The sequence below is a fragment of the Stylophora pistillata genome, chromosome 1, assembly GCF_964205215.1.
Source record: "Stylophora pistillata chromosome 1, jaStyPist1.2, whole genome shotgun sequence".
Taxonomy (NCBI): domain Eukaryota; kingdom Metazoa; phylum Cnidaria; class Anthozoa; order Scleractinia; family Pocilloporidae; genus Stylophora; species Stylophora pistillata.
This window is the reverse complement of record NC_142519.1, coordinates 27,201,797-27,220,430: the sequence shown is the minus strand read 5'-3', so window position 1 is coordinate 27,220,430 and position 18,634 is coordinate 27,201,797. Positions and strand designations below refer to the sequence as shown.

The 18,634-nt window shown below is 39.7% G+C and overlaps 1 protein-coding gene and 3 pseudogenes across 3 annotated transcripts in view; 2 read left to right on the top strand and 2 right to left on the bottom strand.

The window, feature by feature from the left end:
• Positions 1 to 1,657: 1,657 nt before the first annotated feature.
• LOC111320622 (uncharacterized) lies at positions 1,658 to 2,975 on the bottom strand. The gene is made up of 2 exons (XM_088741765.1): positions 2,278 to 2,975; positions 1,658 to 2,140 (listed from the first exon to the last, which is right to left on the bottom strand). Exons 1-2 carry the CDS (start codon positions 2,449 to 2,451, stop codon positions 1,658 to 1,660), a joined length of 657 nt encoding a protein of 218 aa, XP_088597891.1. The 5' UTR covers positions 2,452 to 2,975.
• Positions 2,976 to 5,607: 2,632 nt separating this feature from the next.
• The window catches only part of LOC148741902 (uncharacterized), a 24,112-nt pseudogene continuing 11,085 nt past the window's right edge, over positions 5,608 to 18,634 (top strand). Inside the window, exons 1-4 of the transcript XR_015994210.1 lie at positions 5,608 to 5,743; positions 6,320 to 6,526; positions 7,749 to 7,825; positions 8,212 to 8,425. The product of XR_015994210.1 is annotated as an uncharacterized LOC148741902 (transcript). The remainder of the gene's footprint in view (positions 5,744 to 6,319; positions 6,527 to 7,748; positions 7,826 to 8,211; positions 8,426 to 18,634) is intronic.
• On the top strand, positions 8,564 to 10,769 carry LOC111320619 (uncharacterized; annotated as a pseudogene).
• LOC111320618 (uncharacterized) overlaps positions 10,767 to 18,634 on the bottom strand; it is a 14,714-nt pseudogene continuing 6,846 nt past the window's right edge. Inside the window, exons 2-6 of the transcript XR_015992056.1 lie at positions 18,318 to 18,458; positions 17,356 to 17,954; positions 16,312 to 17,017; positions 14,050 to 14,746; positions 10,767 to 12,250 (exon numbers count right to left, since the gene is read on the bottom strand). The product of XR_015992056.1 is annotated as an uncharacterized LOC111320618 (transcript). The remainder of the gene's footprint in view (positions 12,251 to 14,049; positions 14,747 to 16,311; positions 17,018 to 17,355; positions 17,955 to 18,317; positions 18,459 to 18,634) is intronic.

Below are 18,634 nucleotides of genomic sequence, written 5' to 3'. Positions count from 1 at the left end.
TTCATCTCGTTCAATCTTGATAACTACACTATCCTTTGTGGTCCATACAACAAAGTAGCAGAATTTGCGCTTTCTCAGGAACATCTGGCCTTGACACTGATGCCAGTAAACATGTGTGGTAGACAGCATATAATTCCCTTCTTTCTCCACCAAGTAAAAGTCTTTGTGCCCACAAGTTTCCTTGATTGTCGCATTTCGATGTGTGTAGGGGCACTTACACTCAATCACCGAGTCATCTCCCACAAGTCCATCAGGGGAAGCACCCAGAACTCCCGACTCGTGTAGCCAAAGGTCGGTCTGTACAGGTGTAAAGTTTGTGATGTTGGTGAAGGATTTCAGGGCCTCAGTCTCATTGTCCTGTCCCCATGCAATTGCTTTAACTCCACTCAAGTTGTATTCCCCAAGTAGTCGCTTGATAAGAGACGGTGTAACTCTTTTTGCCTGGAGGACAGAGCCAAAATTACTGGCAGTCAGGCGGCCTCTACGAGCTTGGTGCCATGCAGGGCTGTTTCACTGGCCAGCCGTGGGTAATTGTGAAGAAGAGCTCCCCAAAAAACCTGTCGGCCGACAGTCGGCCGACAGACGACCAACTGTCGGCCGACTGTCGGCCGACTGTCGGCCGACTGTCGGCCGACAGTTGGTCGTCTGTCGGCCGACTGTCGGCCGACAGTTGGTCGTCTGTCGGCCGACAGGTTTTGCCTGAAATATAGGCTACCTGTCGGCCGCCAGTCGGCCGACAGTCGGCCGACTGTTGGTAATGTGTCGGTAACCTGTCGGTACCTTGTCGGTAGCTTGTCCGTGAAACGATCACACAATGTTAGGGATTCTAAGTTTGCCGTTACAAAAGCATATGGGTTTAAATTATTAATTTTTTAATTTGCGTTTGTCGCAGAGTGGCAAAACGAGGTATCGTGGTCGTTTTAGATCAAGAGTTTTTGGTCTGGTTTACCAGAAACGTTGAGTGATCCGATATTTCACTCGTAGAATCGTGCCTCGCTTGATACAACATCCAACATGTTTAATACGTTGACAATTGACTTTCAAGATTTGGTGGCTCCTAAAGGAGCCGTTTTGTGCGTGGTGAAATATACAAGATATTTCACTCGTAAAATCGTGCCGCGAACTTCATTGGCAACAGCTGCCCCTCTCTCCTCATGTTGCTCATGACCGGGATGTAGCGCCGAAGTCTTTTGCGACAGGCAACCTCCAGATCTCGCACGGATTGAACTTCTTGGTCGCGGAGGACGAGGTCCAGTTCCCTCGAGGCGACCTTTTTCAATTCTGCTATCGCCACGAAGTCTCGTAGTGTGCTCCGAGGACAGCCTGCAAGACGGAAGGCACAGGCCATGCTGCATTTGTTTTCTTTCATTGTCTGGAGAACCTGGTCATATCGTTCGTGTATGTTGGCCAGGCCGTGGGTGCTGACCCGTATGTCTGCCGTCTGCTGGTGTTGCTGTTGTGATGCGGGTGGGTCTTCTTGTGGCGCGGGTTGGTCTCTGCGTCGTACCTCCGCTCGGAGTTCTGCGATGACCTTCTTTACACAATTTTTCTTTTTTCTTAACCTGTCGGTAGACTGTCGGCCGCCTGTCGGTCAACTGTCGGCCGACAGTCGGCCGACAGTCGGCCGACAGGTTTTTTGGGGAGCTCTTCTTCACAATTACCCAGCCGTGAGGGTGCTCACAACATTTATGGTTCTCTCCTCTACTTTGGCATTCTCAATCAAGTACTCTAATTGTTTTTCCTTCGTAGATGCCATAAGGAAACCTTCTGAGTAAATGATATCCTCAATCGTCTTGATCAGGAGAGGGGTAGCAGGTTGTGGTTCGGGACTCAAGATCCAGCAGGTCCCTGTAAATTTTCCATAGCGCTTTAGTTCGCTGTACAGCCACATCCGATCTTCTCGGCTAGGATCGCGCGCCAAAGGGCTGTAATCCTTCTTCTTCAGTGGCGCTGGACACATCTGGCTTGCAGACTGTATGCTTTCTGCCTTTCGCTTTTGTTTCCATTGGCATTCCAGGTCTGTCCTGCTAAGGTTATGGATGCCATAAATAAATATGGCTGCCGCGTGACTGCACTTGAACTCGCCGCGAGGACACTCGCAATCTGTGTTTTTTATTTCAAGGTTTTCATCGAGATAAATCTGATGAAAAGATAATTCGAAACAGACACGTAAGTTGCAATATATATTCCGCAATATAAACATTAAATTGGAGGTGAAATCGGGGTTGGGAGTTCTTTGAATTGAACACACGTGGTGATCCCAAATTGGCAACTTACTGTGACTTTGTAGTCCTTATTTTTCATGCTTGCTTGGACTTCACCTTTGATGACTCCCCTGGAATAAATAAAGCTTTGGACATGGTCGGATTTGAAGTGGTTTTCTCCGCGATCAAGCGATTTCCCCTCTCCAGAAAAGAAAGAAACAAGTGAGCATATCGATAAAGATGCCATGTTTGAAGTATGAGTTTAAACTGTTTAGACCAGAAAAAAATGCTGTCATGGCAACATGACGTCACACTTTAGGACTCTATTGCTGCAGGTATGGAAATGCTTGCAGCAGCCCTAGCCCAAAACCAGCCCCCAACTCCACCTCTTTCTCCTCCTCCTCAGCCGTACTACCCTTGTGGACAATATATGGGTTATCCTAATCACTATGGTACTAACAATCAATAGTACAAAGGCTATCATATTAGGAGCTACAATTATGCATTCTGTTCTGAAAATGATTTATAAAATAGTTCAGGTGTTTTCATGAAGCTGAAATAGTTGATATAGAACTATTCTCAAATCACTAGCTCAGTATATTAGAATATTTCAATGCCTCTCTTTTGACTTTGTATTACTATTGGATAAAGGAGCCATCGAAAACTGTTCTAACTCAGTATCATCAGTTGCAAAAAAATGAAGCAATTAAGCACAATGTTTTGTTTTAACAAGTGAAATATTTTCAATTTGGTAGTTCAGTTGAAGAGACATGGAGCCTTCAAATTATTTTGCATAAACAAATTTTGGCTTTTCTTAGAAGAACTTTCATTTGCAATTATAAAGCTATTATCTGATATGTTTTGCAAGTTTGAGACTTGCTATTGCTGTTTTTGCTAATGTGATTATTCTTGATGTCCTTACATGGGATATACATTGACTGAATGCATATAGAATACAGATATTACAGGTTTAGTCATTAGTTTATTGAAACATTTATATGGTTAGTTACTGTTCATTAATGTTGAGATTGTCATTGTTCAATACAGTTCCAGTGATTTTTGTTTCATGAGTTACCCATGAATTGTTGGTACTAATTATTGCTATTGTTATTTAACACAACAAATTGTCTGTTTATAAGCATTAAAAGCTCCAGTTATCAAGATAGACATTGTTCTGTTGTCTGTGTGATAATAATGCTGTCTGAAAATCAAGCTAGCTCACACACATTTGTGTGCCTCCAAACATAATGTCATTGTTGCTAAAACATTTGCATATTTACACAAATAATTACACTTTCAATTGGTTACGTACTGCTGCTTATTAACTAAACATATCAAGTTTTTCAATGTTTCAAGTTGACAAATTGCAATCCTGCTTGCAGAAAAGCCAATGATGTTGTTGTGCCATTCGTACTGTACAGTCAATATGGGATATGTTCTCTGTAATAATATGTGATAGCGTTTCTAGTGCCTGTTCCTTCTGCAGTATTGAATGAGTACAATCGATCAGGGGTATTGTTTGCTTGTAACCTCTCTAGAGCTATTTGTTGTGACACAATATCCTCGTCTATCTGTTGGTTATTGACTTCACAAAAATTGCGAAGAACAAAACATGTGTAGATAAGTGGAGGGACAAATTCCAAGCCTGAGTCAAGACGTTTGTTTAAAATTCGCCACCTGGCCTTTAGCCTCCCAAAGGCACACTCAATGGGGTTCCTTGCTACACGGAGCATGTTGTTGAAAATTACCTCTTCATTGCTTCTTGGGCTTGCATACTCCTTCATACAGTAGGGCAGCAATGGATAGGCAGGGTCCCAATCAATGTTGCAGGCACTTTGTCATAACTAGGGAGAATTTGCTTGTACATCATGGGAAGCTTTTCTTCTCTTAAGAGCCTGTTTGTTACTAAATACTCTCCCGTCGTGTACACTTCCAGGCCATTTGACTTCAACATCAAGAAATCTCCCATTCCAAGCACAAACAGCCTGAGTATTAATTGTATACTTCTGTTTGTAGCTATAGTAATCATGTGGGTTTTCTGTAGGTTGTTGAATTTCAATATGCGTGCCATCAATACAGCCAAAAGCCTGTGGAAATCCATATTTGTCTTCTATTCCCTTGACAGGTGTAGCCATTTCTTTCACATTGCTGGGAAGTTTGATATATTTTGGCCCCATAGTAGCAGTAATCACATCGCATACCTTTCTAATGACCACAGAAGCTGTACTTTTCGAAACACCAAATGAATTAGCAGTCATGTACAATGATCCCTGATCTTTCAAATAGTATAGTGTCATTCCGATTTGCTTTTCAACAGAAAGAACATCATCGCCGTGCGGGCTACATCCAGGACGTAAATAAGGATACAGCTCATCAACTAGTTTTATAAAAACAATTCTATCCATCCTCAAATTCGTTTTCCACTCACTTTCTGGCAAAATCCCATGTTGTAAATTGAGCCACCACTGTTGAGTACGGCCGGGAATGCGCCAAATCCTGCCTTTACGACAAACTTGTCTCTTGACGTTATGGAGGTGATTCATAGCAATGCTATATTGGGCTGAAATGTGCTGGCTAGCCAGTTGTAAACGCTGTCTTTCAGCCATTAGAGATATCAACAACAAAGCACAAAGTTGAAAAGAAGGAACTAAAGAAGCGAGTGCCGTAAGAATTGAATTAACCCCCAAAACTTTATCTCCCGCTGTCATTTTGGTTGTTTTCCTTGCTGGGTGACCTGGCTATAGTGTCAGCCCTCGCCCCTAGGGTTTCAAATCACCATGTAAACGCTTGGTATCTTCAACCCTACCAAGTAGGGTAACCCTATCCCCTAGGGGCACCCTCTTCCCATGTAAACATGCCCTATGTCTTCTTCGGCCTCTAAAGCATCAAGGATTGCTTCTAAATCTCCTCCAAATACAAAATCGTTATGGTCGTCTGCCATTTGGTTTGAAATGTGTGCACGGTCAGGGTCACGTGATGGTATGGTTCAACATCAAAACCCAAACAATTGGCCGATCCCTTGAGGTTTGCCAGGTTTCTTAACCTGTCCCCTGTACTAACTATGGTCATATTCACTGTAAAGACCATTTTTATGTAAAGGTATCAAAATTGAAGAACAAGAAATACACTTTTTTTCACTTAGCTACACCATAAGTGATAATTACTGAACTGGAGAGTCCAGTTTAAAGAAGCCTTTGCATTTACCATGGAGAGACTCATAACTTCAATTTTATGCCCCTGACTAGCATGTACTGATAAATGTTAGTAAATATCATGTTAAAGTTTGTACTTGTATTTGAAACACCTGTCCTACAAGTACACTGTATCTACCAGTCGTTACAGCTTGGAACAATAAATATCACTGCCTTTGCCACCTCTTTCAGGAAGCGGAAATTCTGCCAGTATGAGCTCGATCTCAGTGGGAGAGGAGTCAACTGGATGGAGTGCCCAGCATGTGACACCCTGCAGCATTCTGTCAGATTTCATTGCATTTTTCTTGAATGACTTGCTGATAAAAAAAAAAAGTGACAGAGAATCAGGTGAACATTGGATATTGCCAATTCGGATACACTGCATTTGTAGGCTGGATTGTCAGATTTCACCCCGTTTTTGTTGAATGACTTGCTGATAAAAGAAATTGACGGAAAATCAGGGTGCACATTGGATATCACCGATTTGGATACACTGCGTTTGTAGGCTGGATTGTCCGATTTCATCCCATTTTTCTTGAATAACTTGCTGATAAAAGAAAATGACCGAAAATCTGGGTGAACATTGGATATCACCAATTCGTAGGCACTGCATTTATAGGCTGGATTGTGGGATTTCATCCCGTTTTTCTTGAATTGCTGATAGAAGAAAATGACGAAAAATCAGGGTGAACATTGGATATCGCCAATTCGGATACACTGCATTTGTAGGATGGATTGTCCGATTTCATCCCGTTTTCCTTAAATGACTCGCTGATTGAAGAAAATGACGGAAAATCGGGGTGAACAGTGGATATCGCCAACTCGGATTTCAGCATTTTACATTTTGTGTGGTTCTTATTCTTCTGGTCAGCACTTACGATGGATGATTGTTCTATATTACTAATCAACTATTTTAACCAACAGGAATTGAAGTGGTACTTCCAGATGGACAGAAGGCAAAATCTAAGGTCAAGGCTCTCTCAAGCCATTTTGATCTTCCTGCCCGTACTGGTGTCTTAGAACAGATGACATATGTTGGTCATGACAGCTGCTGTTATTGTGATGAGCATGGTGAAACTGTCAAGACTGGTCCCAGGGGCCATGTGATGTCACTTCCATTCAGAAACCGTAGTTACTAAAAGTTGGAGTCACCTGAAACCACCTGAAACCATCTGAAACCACTTGAAACCATCTGAAACCATCTGAAACGATCTGAAACCACCGATGAAACCACCTGAAACCATCTGAAACCCCCTGAAATTATCTTGAAACAATTTAAAACAACATGAAAGCACCTAAAAAACTACGGGTAACATGAGAAAATAAGTGTTAACAATCGAGTTTATCCAGGAGCCCCGCCTACGGATATCGTATATAATGCCCTACAGTACAGAATAGGCACCACAAACAGGTCTTCAAGGAAACATTCCATTGTTCTTGTTGAAAACACCCTCAATTAGCTCTACGAATGGCAATATGCAAATTCATTTCTTGACAAAGCACTTGCATGACAATAACATGCGATCGCGAATGCAAAGAAGAAACTGTTTTAAATCGAAAGAAATACGTGGAGTTTTTTCAACGGGATCATGCAAATTATATATGAAAAGGCCCAGGAAGGCTTGAAGATTTTCAAACTTCCTAAGGAAATCTTGAACATTGTGTTACTTTTTAATCAGAGACAAATTTATAGCATGACCTAGAATTTCACTGACTTTGTTTTTGCAAAAGTGAAATATATGTGGATTTTTTGCAAGGTATTTTACAGCAAATGACGGAATATAGCTGATGAATAGTGTCTTTAACTTCCACTGCCTTAGTAAATTGACTAGATAGTTGAGATTTTGAGAAAAAAAAAGCCTAAAGCCCAGTTTGTGGTGCCTATTCTGTACTGTAGGGCATTATATACGATATCCGTAAGCCGGGCTCCCTGTGGATAAACTCGATTGGGTTCTGTCCTCATGTACCGGTTCACAAGAGCCGTTACAAAAGACCGAACAATACACAACAGCTAACCAATGACTCCTAAACAAAGAAAGAACAATGGTAATTCCCTTGTGAACCGGTACACCAGGACAGAACCCTCGATTGCTAACACTTCTTTTCTCATGTTACCCATAGTTTTTTAGGTGCTTTCATGTCATTTTAAATTGTTTCGAGATATTTTCAGGTAATTTCAGATGGTTTCCTTGGGGGTTTCAGATGGTTTCTGGTGGTCTCATCGGTGGTTTCAGATGGTTTCAGATGGTTTCGGGTGGTTTCAGATGGTTTCGGGTGGTTTCAGATGGTTTCAGATGGTTTCAGGTGGTTTCAGGTGATTCCAACTTTTAGTAACTACGATTCAGAAACACAGCATCAGGACATGCTAAACCACGATTTGCAGAATTAGTCCCATCACACTCATTTGAGGCACTTGAAAAAAATTCAGTGGTAGGTTCCTTAACATTGCCATCTAATAATACAATGTATTTTACAAACTCACAAAGTCATGAAGTAAAACAATATTCAAATGATTTTGAAAAGTTTAGCCAATTTTTTCAAAATACATGAATAGTGACAAAGCTCCTTTCACAACTTTCAGCTTTTTGTATTCTTTTCTGCATCAATCACAATCTTGTTCAGGTGTAAAATGGAACTTTTTAAATTAATTTTAATATCGAGTTGTTGTCTTACTTTTTTTTTCACATTGGGATAAATGGGCTGGCTACACAGCCATACTAATATTTAACTATACAATCTTAATATAAGGAATTATATCACCTCTAATAATGTCTAGTTTTAGTTTGATTCAGAATTTTCTTATGCATACTTCATAGATCTCTGGCTTTAAGTTTCCCAGTCCCTTGTTACAGCTGCCAAGTTTTAACATTGTTAATGGAATTGGTATAGATTCCATGCATTGTGTGTTCCTTGGGGTGGTAAAACAACTAGTTGGTTTGTGGTTCAACTCGAAACACAGCGCACAAAAGTAGTATTGTGGAAATAGTGTTCAGAAAGTTGACATGCGTCTTTTGGAGATAAGGCCCCCCTGTGTCATTACCAACCTTGTTCCCACGGCTTTCCCTTTTAGAATATTTTGGTGGGCAGGAAAAGGCCCTGACATAGGCTGATGAGTGACGTCACAGCACCTTGAAATTCTGGATGTAACAAATTATCATCACTGTAAACATGGCGGCGCAACTAGGTGTTTTGCATGTGTTTGGAAATCTTCAAATAGCTTTTAATAAGAATAGTTTCCCTCAAATAAACTTAAAACCTTAACAAGTTAAATGCTTGGAGCATTTATTGAATGGTCATGATGTTGTAGCTGTCTTACCAACTGGATTTGGGAAGTCTTTGATGTTCCATCTTTTGACCGATTTTCTTCCCGTCAAGAAAGACAAAAACATTGTAATTGTTGTTAGTTCCTTCAACTCGATAATCAAGGATCAACTCAAGGTATTAAAAGGAAGAGGAATCAAAGCTGGGGTGCTTGGGATGAATGCGGGGAAACGAAAAGAGCAAGAGAAGCTGTTTGAGAATTTCACCATGGACGAAGGCGCGAAGTTTTCCGTTTCACGCGAGGTTTTCAAAGGACGTTGTTCGATTACATTTGCTCACCCTGAGGCCCTACTCAGTGCCGAAGGCGCAAAATTGATGTCCAGTAAAGTTTTTCAAGATAATGTAGCTGCTTGTGTAATTGATGAGGCTCACTGTGTTGAACTATGGTAAGTAGAGTAAGCTATAATTTACAGTTGATAACTTCTATAATATTTGATCAACCACATAAAATCTAAACTATATAATAACTTTTGCTGGAAAGAGTACCATATAACCCTAAACATTAATTATACATTCTACTTCCTTGTCTTTCACGACAAACCTTTAAAAACAAAGTCTACTAGTCTGAATGCATAATTAAGGTATGGGGTTAGATGGTACTCTTGCCCTCTTGCTAAACCTATAAATAATTTCAAATTAAACATAAAGTCCCAGTTCTTATCTAACTACAAAATAAAATCGTTTAGCACCACTTTTTGTATACTTAAAAAATGCATAACTGATCGCTATATTTCATTATTTTTCCTGGACATGCAAGGTTTCAAAATATGAATTGTTTTTTTGGTAGATCATTTTTGTTTGTGGCGTCAATAAACTCTGTGCAAAAACGAATGATTTTTGGCCCCAAGGCTGATTACTATTGGTAGGATGACCCCTTCCATGTAAGTTAAACCATTTAACTTAGTATACAAACACTCTTACCCCATGGATAACTCTAATGGCGAGTAATCTTTTTAAAGGGGTGAAGATTTTAGAGAAGATTTTAAGGAACTAGCAGCACTCAAAAGCTCTCTTCCCCAGAGTGCCTACCTTGGCCCTTACAGCCACAGCACCACCACACCTTGTGAAGAAACTTAGATTTAGTTTGTCTATGACTAGTGCAAAAATGGTCTGTGTAAATCCCAACCGACAAAATATAATACCTAAACAAAGAAATGAGACTAAACAATTTTGGAAAAGACAGCTATTCTGCTATTCTTGAGCCAATTGCTGAAGAACTTGTTATGCAACGTGAAAATTATCCCATGACCATCATTTATCTAAAGTTAAAGTACTGTGGTTATGCGTATGTCCCGTTTGAACAAGTGCCAGGTGAGAATCAGTTTGTTGGTAACACAACAGAACCTACAGGCAGATTGTTTACACAATTTCACTCACCACAAACAGATCGAATGTAGAAAGAATTGGTTAGCGAAATAAAAAAGGAGGATTCAAGGGTGAGGGTTTTATTTGAAACTGCGGCATTAGGAATGGGAGTAGATGCACCATATGTAAAGAACGTCATCCACATAACTGCACCATGCAGTATTGAAGCTTATATGCAAGAAATGGGAAGGGCAGGTTGAATAGGTGAAGCATCAGAAACAACTCTGTATTACAATAACTCTGACATTGGTGCAAACATTAAGTACATGGATCAATCTATGAAAGAATATTGCTGCACTGATGATTCTTGCCTGAGAAAATTTCTGTTGGGCTACTTTGGTTTCTCTTGCAAGGAACAATCTAATTGCTGCTGCTGACAACAAAAAACAATCTACCCAAAGTAATCTTCCAGACCTGGTTAAAGTACGTACATTACCACAGAATAAATCAGCCCTTCAACAGTCAATAAGAACCACACTGGAGTTGCAGTTTACAGAGGAATACACAGGACTTTTTGATTTTGGCAATGCCAAATCAATCACCGAGGAAATATTGGAAGACATTGAGTTCATTTCATCAGAGTGACCAGCTCAGTAAATTTGGTGTCTGGAATGAGGAAAGTTGTGCGACAATATATAACTTAATATGGAGCTCTAACACAGAAATTAACAGGGAAGACAGTCAATAACAAAAAAAGGACAACTTTTAATTCAAATCAGTAAAATCAGTAAAAAACATTTCTGTATACATGCATATTGTAAGATTTTTATATCATAAATTATGAGATGTCATCCCTGATATTTAGCTCCCCATAGTACCCTAGCACTATTACTAATCAAGGAAAATATCAGAGATGATATCCCATATTTTCTGATATAGTTTTGATATTGTTGAAATTTGTTTAAAACTGTCAAAGTTTTTGCAAATAGCAATTTATAAAATTCCTGTTAGGATATACATGTTATGTTTACATTTGATGTTATGAAAACAACTAACTCTTCTGAGCAGGAGAGTTAGTAGAGAACATGACATTGAATTCTTTTTATTTCCACTTAATTAACACTCATTCAATGAATTTGGTGCTGTCCAGATATCAACTATACAAATATTGTGAATATTGTGTTTACTTAGTATTAGAGTTTGTTGTAAAAAAAAATATATACATTAATTTCATCCAGTAATAGTGTCATCTTGTCCTTGATTTGGATATTGCCACCATCTGGTTCCATAACATGACATTGACCAATTTAAGCATAAAGCCACAGTTTTAGCATAAAGTGTGTTCAGGTTACATACTTGCATCATTTTGATGAGTTTGTGTTTTCACTGTTAATGCTCTCCCACTCATATGAAAACTTTAGTCTGGAATCACAGTTTGTATTTTAACATAGTAGAATCAGTATGATTATAATCTGAGTACTTCTCATCAAAACCTTGGTTACTTGTTTTTTAATTAGTTACCGGTACTAAAACTTCTTAGAGAAGGGCCACTAAATCTGTGAAGGAGAATTTGAAACAGTAGTTGTTATTTGATATTTGTTTCATGGATTATGAACTAATAACTGCTAGAGCTCAACCAGAACAGCCTAACACAAAGGTAAAAACAGAAATCAAAACTTCCCCTTGATTAAAAGAGTTGTGGCAACCCATGGAAAACACTTATGCATGTTGCACTTTAACATACTTCCAATGTCAATATATGACTATTACTCTTAGCTACACTTTGGGAATCAAAATTTGCTTCAGAGTTTTTCTAAATAACTATTTCTTAAAAACTATTTGTTAAAATTCCAACACTCATGTTGATAGCTCTTTCTTGTGCCTGTCTAACCACTCATGAAATTCTACAATATTTAAGTACTTAACAGGGCACCTTTTAATTTCTGGAAAGCTGTCATGACATCTCTCTGCTTCATACTCAAATGGGTCCAATAGCAATAACTTATCAATCATACCTTTTTCATCCTCAAGGTAATCAGGAGTTGAGTGCTGTACTGATTTCTTGTGAATTCCTGTAGAACTTTCAAATTTCTCAGAAATCTGTTTGATGCCTGTTGCAGCTTTGCAGACTTTGCTGATTGAGTTCATAGTTTTGTTGGGACCCATTCTTTGGACAATGCTCTTGCTACACCTGTTTGAAATTTCTTGGGCTAGATCATCTTCAATGTTCTATCCAGTGCCACCTCTCCAATGCTCACAAACATCTCAATGGCATACTTACCGTATTTACCCGTGTATAATGCGAACTTATTTTTCCCGAAATGAACACCTAAATTCGAGATGCGTATTATACACGGAATCCTTTGTTTAGGCTGACGCGACATTAGAATAACAAAGACACATAAGCGTGCGATGTAATTGGTCTTTAATTTGAGGGTAAACTAACCTACCAATGACATGTTAACAATTTGGATCCTTGAATAAATTTAACTAAGTATTTAAGCGAACAGCTGATCAACAAAACAGTTACTGTAATCTTGAGCAATCAAACGTAAACATGACTACAAAACTCGCCGGAACCAAGCGTCAAAGTTACACAGTGTCAGATAAGTTACGAATCATCAATTTTGCCGAACAGCATGGAAATCTCACTGCTGAAAGAGAGTTCGGAGTATCTGAAAGTAATGTTCGCTTATGGCGGAAGAGCAAGGAAAACTTGAAAAAGATGCCTCGGTTGAAACGAGCAAATCGTGGCAAAAAAGCTGCATGGCCAGAACTTGAGGTTGGTCTCCTCGAATGGATCACAGAGAAACGGAACAATGGTCTCGCCATTTTACCATCGCTGGTGAGGCTGAAGGCCCTCGACATGGCAAAGAACGAGAAATATGGGATTCCACAAGGGCAGTTTAAAGCAGGCAACCACTGGTGTCAGCGTTTCATGAAGCGTAATGGCTTGTCTCTTCGCCAAAAGACAACTCTTGCCCAGCGGCTTCCAGATGACTATGAGGAGAAAATCGTGCGATTCCACCGCTACATTATCGATCTTCGCAAAGAGCACAATTATCCTCTTCATGTTATTGCTAACATGGACGAAACGCCACTAACATTTGACATGCCGCCAAATCGAACCATCAACAACTCGGGAGAGAAAACGATCAAGATTCGTACTACGGGTAATGAAAAGAACCGCATTACAGTCGTGTTGACCTGTGCTGGCGATGGAAGCAAACTGAGACCGATGGTAATCTTCAAAAGAAAAACTCTCCCAAAGGTTGCCAACAAGCACGGAGTTGTAATCGCCGCTCAAGAGAAAGGTTGGATGGACGGTGAAGGAATGAAAACATGGATCGACAAAGTTTGGTGTTCGAGGAGAGGTGGCCTGGGGAGAAGAAGAAGCCTGCTTGTTTGTGACGCGTTTGAAGCCCACGTGACCGAAAGAGTGAAAACAGCACTGACACGAGAAAACACGAACTTAGCAGTAATTCCTGGCGGATTAACCTCGATCTTGCAGCCGCTGGATGTCTCTTTAAACAAGCTGTTTAAAGATGGTGTTAGAAAGAGGTGGATGGAGTGGATGGCGGAGGGAATCCATGAATTTACAGCGAGTGGCCGCCAAAAGAAACCATCCGAGGAACTGATCCTTTCGTGGATCGCAGGAGCATGGCAGGACATTTCCGAAGAAATGATTGAATCCTCATTTCTAAAATGCGGGATCACCAACAGCCTTGATGGATCCGAGGACGAACTAGTTTACGAGGCCAACGATGACTGCAACAACGAGCTCGATGACTCGTTTGCAAGAGAACTGTTCCAGTCAGACTCCGAGTCCGAGTTTGAAGGATTTGATATGTGAAAGATGTTGTAACCATCATTTCGTTAGTTTGCCAAGTTAATTGAAATAAATAATGTTATACAATTTTACCTTCTTGTTGAGTAGTTTATTTTTCTTTTTTCTCAAAATTTGGTCTGAAATTGGGATTCGTATTATACACGGGCCCACATTATACACGGGTAAATACGGTACTCTATGCTGACATTGACTTGAAAACAGTCAGCAGTAGCTTCTGATGTACGAGGTTTCTACTGCCATCTCCTTCTGCAGCAGCATCTTTCATCTGCATGATGAGAATGGACAGGAAGATAAAGCACAGTGCATAGTTCATAACATAGTCATCATCATCATAGCAGAAAACACTTGCTTTCTGTAACAAAAACTTGTCAATGAATTTTCCAAGAGCATCATCAAAGTATGTCTGTTTGTTCTCAGTAGAGGACATATCTTCAGGGAAGGGATATTTGGTAGGCTTGCTCTCCTGTTCTCCATTCCAAAAAACTTCAGGGCTGCGACAATGATATATGCTCTTCCAACACTTAAGAAAACCTCTTCACATCCTTCATATGCATCAAGAACTTTTGCTGGGTGACATTTCTTCTATTATATTTCTCCCTGAAGTATTTAAGAGTGCCTACTTGGTTAACAGATCCTGGCTTGTAGAGAAAGGAGTATGAGTACTGTAGAAGGGATGCTTTGGTATGCCACATAACAGGCTTGAATGGTGAACAATGCTCAAACCGGTCTGATGGTGTATGTGAGCCTGACAAATTATCTTTTGCCCCAGCAAAGCAAACACGTGTTAACTGATCTCCTGCAAAGGCTATTTTCATCTCAAGCATTGGGTCATCTGCCGTGCATTTGTGCAATGTGCATTTGTCTGACCTGGGGCAGCATAATAATAATAATAATAATAATTTACATTTCTAAAGCGCTAAAATTATAAAATATTCTAAAGCGCTTTACAACATTATTAACTACAAATATTAAAATGATAAACGACAAAATATCAAAACAAACTGTAAGCCAGCTTGAATAGATGTGTCTTAAGCTTTGACTTAAAAATCGTTACACTTGGACTGTTTCGAATTTCAAGTGGCAGTTCGTTCCACAAAAAAGGTCCAGAACGAGCAAGGGCACGATCACCAAAGGTCTTAAAGTTAGTTCTTGGGACCTTAAGGAGACCCTGATCGCAGGAACGTAGCTGATGACCCTTGACACTGTGTGGCTGCAGATATTCTTTTATGTATAGTGGGCCTTGGTTATTTAAAGCTTTATAAATTAAAAGTAACAACTTGAAATGGACGCGATAAGCCACAGGAAGCCAGTGAAGATTATATAAGGCGGACGAGATGTGGTGAAACTTGGGAATCCTAAAAATTAGTCGAGCAGCGGCGTTGAGCACCTTCTGAAGACGCTCTGTCTGGTACTTGGGTACGCCAAATAAAAGGGAGTTGCAATAGTCTAAATGCGAAGTCACAAATGCGTGAACAACAGTCTTCGTGGACTCAGGACTGAGGAATTTCCTAATTTGGCGAATTTTATACAATCCATGAAAAGCTTTGCTGCAGATCTTACCAATGTGAATGGACATGGACATATTGGAGTCAAACCAGGAACCCAGGTTTCGAATACTGTTGAGAGGCTGAATGGTAGAATTACCGACTGTGATGGAATCAATTGCGATTTTTGATAATTGATGGCGGGAACCAACAACTAAGAATTCGGTTTTAGAATCGTTAATTAACAGGCGATTATAAATCAACCATGAGCGGACATCCGAAATGCAGGCTTCAAGAGCAGCTATGGCGTGGTCTTGCGAAGATATGTCATTGGGTCTAAACGACAGATAAAGTTGTGTGTCATCGGCATATCCGTGAGCAGAGGGGAGATGGTTAGCGATCACGTGATATAGTCGAGATATGTATAATATGAATAAAATAGGACCCATACAGCTGCCTTGTGGGACACCACAGTTCAAATGAAAATCATCTGATGATCGATCGTTTATGAGAACACGTTGTTTTCGGCCAGACAGATAAGACGCAAACCATTTATGGGCAGAGCCAATGATTCCAAAATCGCTTTCAAGAACATTAAGGAGAATCTGATGATCGATTGTATCAAAAGCAGCGCTTAGATCCAGTAGCACAAGAAGCGTAATTTCCTGATGGTCCATTGACATAGGAATATCACTTTGAACCTTAAGCAAGGCAGTTTCGGTAGAGTGAAATCTTCTAAACCCTGATTGTAACTTCGGCAGAGGAGCATTGTATTCACAGTGCTTAAACAATTGAGAAAGAACCGCCTTTTCGACGATCTTGGAGATGAATGTTAGATTGCTTACCGGACGGAAGTTTTTATAAGTTAACTCTAGACCGGGTTTCTTTAATAGAGGTTTCACAATTGCAGTTTTCCAATCATCGGGAACATAGGCGTGGCGAATAGACAAATTTACCATGCGAGTAATGGAGGGCGCAAGGACGTCAAGACAAGACTTCACAAGCCATGCAGGGATTGGATCCAGGGAGCATGAGGCATTAGACGATGTACTGATTATATTGCAAACATCTTCCACTGATAACGGCAAAAAACTGTCAAGTTCTACAGGTGGAGCAGCAGTATCAGAATAAGGAGGATTAACTTCAGTATCACTGATGGAATCTTTGATGAGTTCAATTTTTTTAACAAAGAATTCCCCAAATTTATTCGCAAGTAGAACTGGGTCATCATGAGGTGGTAGATCATTAACATTAGGATCCTTACAAAGGAATGAAACCAATTTGAACAACTTCCCGGAGTCACCAGTGCACTGACCAATTAAATCTGAGTAATAAGAGGCTCGAGTAGACTTGAGAAGAGCAGAATATCTATTACAGATTTTACGATAAGCAAGCCAATCTGAAGAAAGACCACTTTTAAGAGCTTTCCGCTCAGCCTTGCAACGAATACGTTTAAACTGGAGAACATCAGCGTTAAACCAAGGGATCTTTGCACGAGTAACAAGAGTTTTTGTCTTTATGGGAGCATGTTTATCCAGGATTTCTGTTAAAGTCGAGGAGTACTGCTTGGATAAATCGCCAAGGTTGCTCCAGTGTGAGTCACTGCAAAGTACAGACGAGGTGATGTCCGATTTAAATGCATCAATGTCGATGTTCTTTAACCTGCGATATGACACAGACTTGGTAGAGATTGATGAACTTGGGAAGCGAATAAAACACTCAACAAAAAAATGATCCGAGATGGGTAAGGTGACGTTAATGGGACCCAAAATTAAGTCACTGGTGGATCGAGTGATGATAAGGTCCAAAATATGCCCAGAAATATGCGTGGACATCGTTACGTGTTGTGAGAGGCTGAAGGTTTCCAGCAACTCTTTAAATCTTATAGCACAATTGCTATGCACCAAATCCATGTGAAAGTTGAAATCCCCAGCGATAATAAGAGGTTCAGGACACATGACAATGTTTTCAAGATACGACGAAAACTCATCAAGAAATACCGACGCAGAAGAGTTGGGAGGGCATGATTGCTTGTCAAGGGTGGGTTGTATACTTGAGGCATATCTTGTAGCATACCAGTTTTAACATAAATCTCAGCTATCCAGTTCTCATAAGTTCTTAAAATTTCAACAAAATCTTCATACTGGGATTCATCTGCATTTATTATAGGCATGCCAACAATGGTTGATTTTTCGGTCATCTCCTTGCTGTATTCATGGGGGAGGTGGTCAGGGATTACTTCACTTAGGCATTTGAATTTAGGGAAGGATTCAAGGCAAATTCTTGCAACAAGAACTTTAGCTGAATATGCATATTGACGCCATTCGTTTAAATTCAATGAGAAAACAATACGAGGTAGTTTCTTGATATCACCCTTTGGTTTATCATTTGGGAGATGATTAAAACTAATCCTGTTCTGTATCGAGTTGCTGGTAAATAAATGAAGGTCTTAATTTTTTAATTCCAATCTCATGTGGCTTCTTAAGATCTTCAGATCCCAGTTGTCACCATACAGTGCCATGAAACACCTAATAATATTAAGAGTACAAAAACAGTGAATACCTGCGGCTAAGAACCTAACAATTAAGAACCTGTTAGCCTAAATTTGCCATTTATACCCCCTCTTGACAAGAAGCTATTTAGCCTAACAAAGTTAAAATAGGTTCTTATTTTCAAAAATCATCATTCTCTTAAAACACAAGAATAATAGAATTAGTACGATGTCTTGTTGGGGTGAGGTAGTGGTGGCAAATAAAGTAAGATACAATTACCAAGTTGCTTGCAGCAATGTTTTATATTTTTTCTCCTGTATTTAAGAACCAATTTCGAATACCTAATTAGCCTAAAATTCTCTTAAGTACATTTATAAAAGAACATAAGACATTTACTGTTATTTCTATTTGATAGTCTTGTAGTGGCCAGTGTCAAGTTCATTGGGAAATACATTCCTGCCTCTTTAAACCTTTTTTACTTCTATTATAACCTTGCCATCCTTTCCTTTTCTGACAACCACATCTGAGAAGTGACCTCCCAACAGCTTAAGGAGTGTGTCTCTTGTGCCATGTGACAAGCAGACACCAAGTTTGTTCAGTCTTTCTTGAAGCTAAAAAGTGAAAAACGACCTTATTGTCATTCATTCTTAATATGTTTTATCTAACACTAACAGATTAAAAATCTGAAAACTCACAAGGCAACTACCCAGTAGTACAATAACTTAAATGAAAAATAGTACAAGCAGGGTAAAAGAGTTATAAACAGCTATAACAAACTTAAAGGAAG

What these genes read in the sequence shown, in the direction of transcription:
- LOC111320622 (XM_088741765.1), bottom strand. Translation starts at nt 2,451, where the DNA reads ATGGCATCTTTATCGATATGCTCACTTGTTTCTTTCTTTTCTGGAGAG. An exon ending in ATAAGGACTACAAAGTCACA is followed by an intron (nt 2,141 to 2,277) that starts GTAAGTTGCCAA and finishes TCTTTTCATCAG; the next exon opens with ATTTATCTCGATGAAAACCT.